Here is a 9,313-nt window from a genome sequence, read left to right as displayed (position 1 = left end):
AATATATCTAGTGAATATATATATATATATATATATATATATATATTAAACTATTTTACAAAGTGTGTTGCTTCTATTGCCTTTGAATTTTTCTTACATGCACCCAAAGACATAATTTACAAAATGTACATAGTTTACTCGCCTAGTTTTAAAAGTCTTTTTATTCCTACAAATAAAGTAATTGATCAGTGTCCTTTGATTAAACTATTTAGATGACTCAATCCTAAATTAAAAATGAAATTAACATTCATCAAGGAAGTATAATACTTACCGTAGAAATTGCTGGATATGCTTCTATAATCACCTGTCTAACAGACTTACACATGCGAACAAACTCGATCCTTAAAAACATAGATGTAAAACCTGTCTTGATGAATTAACTAAATAATCCATCAACTTAAAGCATGAACTATATTGAATTATCAAAACATCAGCATTATATTAAAAAAAAAAAAAAAAAAAAATGATATGTTTTTTGGTTAGGAAAAAATGATATATTCATGCTAAATGACCATCAAGAATCTGGATTTTATGTCAAATAATAATCCAAACTTAATTTTATAACTATGTTTTAAACATTATAATCTTTGTCACTGACAAATTTGTAGTTTTCTATATTTCTCCACGAGCTTGAATTAAAAAAAAAAGAGAGGATATATGTGGGTACGACTTACGAGTATCAATTAATCTTAATTTCTTCAAAACCATAAAATTAAGAAATTCTACCATTAAGGTAGCGATTTCCACCATGAGAACAGAAAGCTTCAACCCTAGTGGCCCAAAACCCTTACATAGCAAAGAGAATGCCAGCTATAAAGTAAACAGCCACAAAGATAGTACAGAAGCTGTAGCAGAACCCAATAAATCTACTTCTGTTTTCTTCTTTCCCAAATTAGCCTGGACAATCAGCATGTTAATCCACACCCATGGTGTACAAAATAGTAAATATACTCTCATAAATCCCTATCACTTAAAAAGGGTAAAACAGCCACAACCCAAATATATAAAAACAAAAAAAACTATCTATAAAACCCAAATTTTAGCTGTCCATTGCACCCTCAGAATCCTCTCTCCCTCTCTAAACATGGAGCCATCACTATCTCCACCACCTCTATCGTCATCACAAAAACCACCGCTTCTTCCTCCACCACCACCGCCGGAAGACCAACAACACCAAAAAGACTTAGTCTTTGACAGCATTAGAGCCATCAAAGTCCTAGGCAAAGGAGCCATGGGGACAGTTTTTCTTGTCCATAATCAAGAAACCGACCCAATAGCCAAGAACCCCTTTGCCCTCAAAGTAGTGGAAAAATCCACACTCCACACCAAGTTTGACGCCGAGCGCCGTGCACTGTGGGAGATCCAAGTTCTGAACCAATTATCCACCCCAAAAACAGCCCACCCATTTCTCCCTCACCTCATTTCCTCCGTTGAAACTCAAGAATTCCTTGCATGGGCTGTCCCCTTTTGTCCTGGTGGTGACCTTAATGTCCTCCGCCACCGCCAAAACGACCACGTTTTCTCCCCTGCTGTAATCCGCTTTTATTTAGCTGAAATTGTCTGTGCCCTTGATCACCTCCACGAAATGGGCATTGTTTTCCGGGACTTAAAGCCTGAAAACATCCTGATACAACATTCTGGTCATGTGACTCTGACAGACTTTGATCTTTCTCGTACGTTAACGAAGAAAACGGTAAGAAATCTTATCAGTAACGCCGCCGCGACCAGCTGTCATTTAATCACCGGCAACAGAATTGAACAACCTCAAAAGAAGTTGCAACAACAACATAGGAGGCACTTGACGAGGTGGTGGTTTGTTAATGATAATCAACCAAAGAAGAACGGGTTAAAGAAGGCAAAATCGGCACGAGTTAGTCCAGTGAGTCGGAGAAAACTGAGTTTCAACAACGGAGAACGATCCAATTCTTTCGTGGGCACAGAGGAATATGTCTCGCCGGAGGTTGTAAGAGGGGACGGACACGAGTTCGCCGTTGATTGGTGGGCTCTTGGGATTTTGAGCTACGAGATGTTGTACGGGAAGACGCCGTTCAAGGGGAAGAACCGAAAGGAAACGTTTCGAAACGTTTTGTTGAAGAGGCCGGAGTTTGTGGGGAACCGAAACGATTTAACGGACTTGATTGAACGGCTGTTAGAGAAGGACCCCACACAGAGGTTGGGGTATCAACGTGGCGCTTGTGAGATTAAAGAGCATGGGTTTTTTAAAGGTGTTAGGTGGGACCTATTAACAGAAGTATTAAGACCGCCGTTTATTCCGTCAAGAGAGGACGGGGAGTTGACGGTAACGACAGGGGGGGTTGATATAAGGAAGTATTTTGAAGATTTAAGGGCGCCACGTCCGTCAATGCCTCCGTCACCATCTTCGGATTGTCATAGGAAGGTGTCCGAGTTCTAACCCGCACGTGTGGCAGGTGGCACGTGAAAAAAAGTTAGCTTAGTTAAATTTTTTGTTCTTTTTAATTTCTGTATTTGTGTACATAAAATAAATGGGTTAGAACTTGAAAGACACTAGTCTTAGTGAAGAAGAGGAGGAGGAAGAAGATTACTTGGTACAAGCTATAAATAACAATTTTATACATTTATTTATAGTTTATAATTATAATATTAATTTTATATGTTTGGTTACTTTAACATTTATACATGCACTAACGAGAACTAATTTAGGCCAACAATACTTTATTGTAGAGAAAATGTACAGAGGAAGATAGATTCAAATATTTATGGCTCTATGATTGCTATCCAAGTATTAAAAAACTAGAAAAACTTGGTGGCTTGGTGTACCTATATTATTGGAGAAAATAATGCATAAAATTAGAGGGGTCTTGGGTGGGGATTGCTTTTGGGAGAAATTATTCTTGTTTTTCCCCTCTTGTAAAAGAAAATAATATCTTGCATTTCTTGGAAGAAATTTCCTGAGGATGAGTGCTCGTTGTAGCAAGCAATACAATATTTTTCTTAAGAAGGAAGGGAGGAACAAAAAGTGATGGAGTTTTGTTTTATGAATATGGAAAGAATTACTAGGAAATTAAACTATATTCAATTAATGCATACTTTTTATTACTTTGATCATTTTAGCTAGTGGGTCTCGATGGCTTTGGTTTTATAATTACAGCGGTAATGAGAGGCGAGTGGGGTCGTGGATTTTTAAAATTGACATCATTTTGTTTACCGAAAGATGATAATAATGCTACTGTTCGTTCCGTGAAGAGTGGTGTGAAAAGATCGATGAAAAATGTTGCTGCAATTTATGTGGGCATATATTAGAAGCTAAGATTTAGATTCTATCGTGTTCACGTGCAAAGATCAGATCTTTCATCACTGGTGTTTGCCTACTCATTCTAGAACTTCATGATTCTTAATTAGAACACTGCCCTTGATAAATATGAGATATTAATTAGCATGTTGATTTCATTGTTCTGGGTATAGCTGGTAGATTCGGCCTTGCCACAAGTTAGGTTTCAAAATTCTAGAATATTCTAGAATATACCTTTCATCAAGTTTTTTTGAATAAGATATTACCATAACAAAACCCAATCAATTTAATTAACATAAGATATTTTTATTTTATTCAGAAATTATTTTTAAAACATATGAATCTAGGTAATATGCTAAATTTAAGATGCTTGAATTTGATGAGTAATTACATATAAAATGACATTGGATGTGATATATTTATCAAATCTAAACATAGCCGAGAGTCTGATATTTTTTTTTTAATCTATATAATATATAAATTTTAATGTGAATTAATATGAATACACATACCGATGTCTATCTACCCTGTAATAATGAAAAAACTATCTATCGATGGATTAATCATTTGAAAACAGAAAAAGGGAAAAAATAACAGAGAGAGAGAGATCGATGATGAGTTTGGAGGAGTCAATAGACGAGGACAAAGGAATTAACTTACTGAAATTTAATCTGAAAAAACAGGGAAGCTCGAATTTGTATTTCACAACGCCTATAGGAACTTTCCTTCCACCTTGCCCTGGACGTAGATGACCACTTTGTAAAAAAGGTTAATTATTTTGTGGTTAGTTTACAGATTTCAATATGAAAAGCGAAGCTTCGAATGATTACCAGACAAAATGTTCTCGGATTACGGGGCTTGCTGGAGGGCTATTGCTTAATTGGCCTCTCAACTTTATTACACAATTCCTGACTTCAAAGGTTTGGCGTCCATTGTAATAATTACGCCTTCCCTCAATCTTAGACTTGAAAAAATTTGCTAACATGTATCTTTTGGGTAGTGTTCCGTTAGGTAGTGATTGAATACTGTTTTCGAGAACAGAAGATTGTGAGAGCATGAATTAAAAAAAAAAAACTCTTTTTTTTTAATCATAATCCAGTATTTATTTATTGATGTAACTAGTTTATTATTAAGGTTATGGTAAGTTGGAATTCAAGAAAAAATATGCCTTTTCTATTCATATTCTTTTGAAATTACATGGATTAGCATTGGAAGCATTTTAAAAATAAAATTATTTCATGTCTTTGTGAGTTATTTTTTAAACCAAACAGGTTTTTATTTATCTTTATTTATTTTTATTGTTCATTGCAGAAGAAATAAAGATAATGAAGAGAAAAAAAAATATTTATGTTATATATTTATCTTTTTTTATTCAATCATTTTTTTTATTTTCTATTTGTTCATTTTATCTTAATATACTAACCAAACCTAAATTTATATTAACATTCAATGAGAGAAAATATCAGGTGAGAAATAGGTGAAATAACCTACTTATTCAGTCTTATTCGAATATAACAATCCTCGAATTGATATATCCTCTGAACAATTTGTTTTTTTCATGCCAATTCTTGAATTATAGAGTTATAAAATGTTTTGATTTGCACATCTTTTATTAGTTTCTCTCAATCGGAACCGTTGAATAATACGCGGGAGTCATCGCATGTTTTGATGATGCTTTAGTTTATCGATGGCAATTAAAACAAGATATAACTCAAGGGAACTTTACACGATCGATTTAGTTTACCTTTTCATTATTTATCATCAAATCAAAAGTATTATTGCGTGAATAATTAAAAAAAAAGAGGAGAGAGTTGACCTAGTAAAAAATAATAATAAAAATTTATTGATTATTTTTTTATTTTTTTTGTTTAATGATATCATTTATAATTTTAAAATTAAAAAAAATTATTGACTTGAATTAACTCTATATGTAACTTGGTGTTTTTTCTTTTAAATTGACTCTTATACCAACTTCTAGAAAATAAAAAGACAATTTATAATTTTAAATTAAATAAAAAGATAAAAAATTAAATTTAAAAAATTCAAAATAAAAAAATTAAGAAAACAAGGATCAAATTAGAAAAAATCAAAAATCAAAATTATACATTCAATAATAAAATTAAATAAAAAAATTAAAATTAAAATTTAAAATAAAATTTAATAATTTGGCTCCATATAAAATATGAGATGATTATAATAATCCATGTGAACTTGACAGTGATGTTTGAACAATTATGAAAATTATAAAAAGACCAAGTTACCCTCCTAGCAAAACAAGTTGTTACTGATAGGAAAGAGTAAAATGGTAAATTTATTAGGCTAAACACAGTAAATTAAGAATATATATATATATATAGTAAAAAACTGATCGCATTTAACTTCTTTTTTTTTTAACTTAGTGATATAATAATTGTCACAATTTTCCTGCATCTGTGAAGATAGAATCACCTGAACAATGGTAACCCTCTATAATATTAAAGGCCAGAGCTGCAAAGTAGCCCCAGACTCCAAACAACGAAACTGTGACCATCCAATTATACCAAAAAAGTAGGTTCAAATTTATGTACGTTAAAGCTTATAGCTAGTACTACTAGAATCATATAGATCATGCTAGACCACTAGCAGATGGCACCAGGTGCTTAGATCACTAAAATTTGGAATTGGTTCCCTAGGAGGCACTGCAATGGTCTAAATTTGTTCAATCGGTCGCGGAATTCAAGGCTTATCGTGACAAAATGTTTATAGCAAATGGGAGTTTAGGTCCACTCATGCTAGAGGCCAAATTGACCATTTGTCGTCTACTTGTGGATCTTGGCATTATGCAATTTAATCAGAGACGGCCCTCCACTCATCCACACAACTTGTTATGTTTCCGTAATGGATAGAGAGAGGGTCGCAGAGGTGGGTGGCCCTTGCTTTCCTCTTATAATTGACAAACATCAGCAGGTTACTCTAGCGTTTTGTTTTTCTAAGCCCAGCTAGGTGGAAAGACCTATCATTTCAGTTCTTGGACAAGAAATCGATCAAATGTGACCTTCAATTGTAGTTATCACGCTGTCTATCCCCATAAATTTCCAGTGAACGCTAGAACATAGTACTAAAATTGTGCCCTATGGCAATTTGGTGTGTGGTGAGGCCATTCTATTCCCATCTATTGTAATATATTCTATTACTTCAAGAAAAAATTATCAAAAGTTAGGTCACGTGCAATGTTGAGTGTACGATTTGCATGGAACTTGGCATCATATTGTAAGGCCATGGACACGCTGTTGAATTTTGAGCCATATCCAGTCCATTTTGTCAAAAGCTTGATGGATACTAACCATGAAACAAAATGGAGTTGGTGCCAGGTCTCAAGCTTCTCTGGTGTCATGATCATCTCAAGTAAAACAAGAAGAAAGGAGGCTTTGATTATGAGTTTGTCCCCCTTTTACTAGTTTTGACCATGACTAAACTTTGGAACCCTCTTTTCAATGTCAGGCCAGTGTTTGGTTAATTTTACTTTGATGTTTTCAACATGCATGGCATCTATGTTTACCGATGAAGAACAGGATCTTCATGACCATGATACTTTAACATTTTTATGGTGCTATAAAGGCTATTCTTTAAGTTGTCAAGAGAGTCAAAGCAAACATTTAGTTTTGATGAATGGGATCTCTAGGATCCTTTAGTAATATCATAATATGTTTGGGTTGAAAGTAATTAATTAAGTTCAAGGAAATTATCAACTTCCATTGCCCGTTAAAATGATTTCTAAGTTAGGTAATTAACAAGATTTCCTTTTCAATGTTAGGACTTGAAACCTTTTGTAGGTGGTTGTAAAAGCATATAATTTTGTAAGGCTAAATGTTCATTTACATATTTGATGATGGGTGCTACCTGGATTTTGCTACTCGGCCTCTTATGCAACTACAAGACGTTCATTTTATGGGCTCGAGTATTGGACTGTTTGTACTTTTTTCATGTTGTCGGCTCTTGTTTCTTTTTCTTCTCCTTCTTCTTCTTCTTCTTCACTTTTCTTTTTGCCCTCTGTTACACTAGGATAGAGACCCATTGGGCTTTAGCTATATTATTATAGCCTATAGGAGGAGTAGCTCTTTCTTTCCATGAAATCTCTTTCCCTAGCTTTTCTAACCTAGTAAAAAAACAATTGGTTTGTTGACTAAGGAGGTATGTTCACTTAAACTTTAGGAATTCAAACCTTGAAACAGGAAAATTTATTAATTTTTTAAAATATATCACATCAATACTGAAAGTTTTTTTTTTAAATTATGAAACTTATACATAAATTGATTCAATTATACCCCTTAATTATTATTAAACAAAATTTTCTTTTTCTAACATTGATGATTAAAGTATTTTAAGACTAGCTTTCATTTATCAAACACCAAATTCTAATGGATACAGAAAATTCATCAAATTCAAACTCAATATGATTGCAGAACAAATTAATCTACTTACCAAAGTATTAATAAACGAGTCAAGATAGCTGCCTATTTCTCCTTTATCAAATAATGAGTCAATAAGGCTAAATTACTATAGTGTCTTTAGACCAACTTACATACACCCTTTTAGCAAACTTCTTCGAGGTTGAAATGATTTCTACTCTGGTAAATAAGTTACTTTTTCAAAGGCAGAAAGTAGTTTTAATGGTCAGTTATGTGACTTTAAGGTTGAATACATCATATCTATGTTGTTAAACTTGAAACCGGCAGCTTCAGTCTAATGTTTCCTCTTTCAAACACATAATCACTTGTTCTTAAGTCAAGACATGTAAGATCATAGGACCATTCTATAAGTAGGCAATAATTTCCAGTTGAATAAGGATCCAATAATAAAATATCTCAAGACCCATAAATTAGCTGACCTGTTTATTTCTCTTTATCGGTAGAGAATAATAGCACCATAGAGTAAATGCAGAAAAAAAAGTACCATAGTGGAAATGTAGGAAATGGAGGCCAGCACGCATAATTATGTCTAGAATCACTGGTAAAAATTTGCGATTACGTACTGGTAACAATTGATTTTTACATAACAAAGAACAATTGTCCTTGCAAGTGGAGAAAAATTCGTAAAAATGATAAAGTGATCGATCATGTTCATTAAGCTTGGATATAGTAGGGTACTTCAACAATTTAACATGCTCCCTCTTCGTAGTTTCATGAGGATATCAAAAACTTAACACACACATATCTTTTCTTTCATCTTTTAAATCTCTCTGAGAGTATTCAAAGTTAATTACAAATTGATCTACAAAAAAAATAACTTTGAAGTGCAATTTTACTTCCATTCTAAAAGAAGTGTCGAGTATTCTAAACTTAAGGTTATGCGGTATTTGTTTCTCATATATTAGAAAGAAAATAAAGATTTGAGTTCATAATTTTAGAACATAATCAAGGTTTAGCCTGCGAATGGAATTAATTAATATTGCGGATGAAATTAATTAATCTTTTTTTGTTTGTTTTCTATTTTTTTTTATTTTTTTATCTTGCTTTTAGGTACCTTCTAGTTAGACTATTTAATGTATCGACTTCTTTTTTTTTTTTAAAAAAAATATTGAGCTCTAAAAAAATATAAAACAATTTATTATTTTTTTTTAGTTTTTTTAGGTTCATGTGTGTAAAACATTAATGAATTTTTAGAATTGTTCTTGAATTATATATATATATATATATATGTATATATGTTGAGAGTATTATAATCTAAGTTAAATTACACGTGATTGATATGGAAATAATATACTGTAATATATGTGAGATGTGATTCTATCATGCTTCCTCCTACGCCTCTCTTTATTTTTTTTTGTTTTTAATGCTAGTTCAATCTGATGGGATTTAGAACATGGGGTATAGGAAAGGGAGAAATCATAAAGGAAATGAACGTAGATCCAGGAGTAAGTGGATGAGAAAGTAACATTCAAGGAAAAAGATAAAGCATATGCTTCCAATAAGAGAATATGGACCTTGTACCAGGAGAAAGATAGAACAAGTCCAAGATAGATTAGGTGCAAGATGATAAGCCCACGATAAAGAGATTTTTTTT

The 9,313-nt window shown here is 32.7% G+C and overlaps 1 protein-coding gene across 1 annotated transcript; it reads left to right on the top strand.

Moving 5' to 3' along the window:
• The first annotated feature begins 1,028 nt into the window (after window positions 1–1,028).
• LOC105137868 (serine/threonine-protein kinase UCNL-like) lies at window positions 1,029–2,600 on the top strand. Its single transcript, XM_011043772.1, has one exon. The coding sequence runs from the start codon at window positions 1,085–1,087 to the stop codon at window positions 2,411–2,413; it is 1,329 nt and encodes a 442-aa protein (XP_011042074.1). The 5' UTR covers window positions 1,029–1,084; the 3' UTR covers window positions 2,414–2,600.
• Window positions 2,601–9,313: the final 6,713 nt, after the last annotated feature.

Source organism: Populus euphratica, unplaced genomic scaffold, assembly GCF_000495115.2.
Source record: "Populus euphratica unplaced genomic scaffold, PopEup_1.0 scaffold70.1, whole genome shotgun sequence".
In the NCBI taxonomy this organism is placed as follows: Eukaryota; Viridiplantae; Streptophyta; class Magnoliopsida; order Malpighiales; family Salicaceae; genus Populus; species Populus euphratica.
This window is presented reverse-complemented; position numbering and strand designations above follow the sequence as displayed.

Excerpts from the sequence above, each read along its gene's own strand:
- LOC105137868 (XM_011043772.1), top strand. The coding sequence starts at position 1,085 with ATGGAGCCATCACTATCTCCACCACCTCTATCGTCATCACAAAAACCA.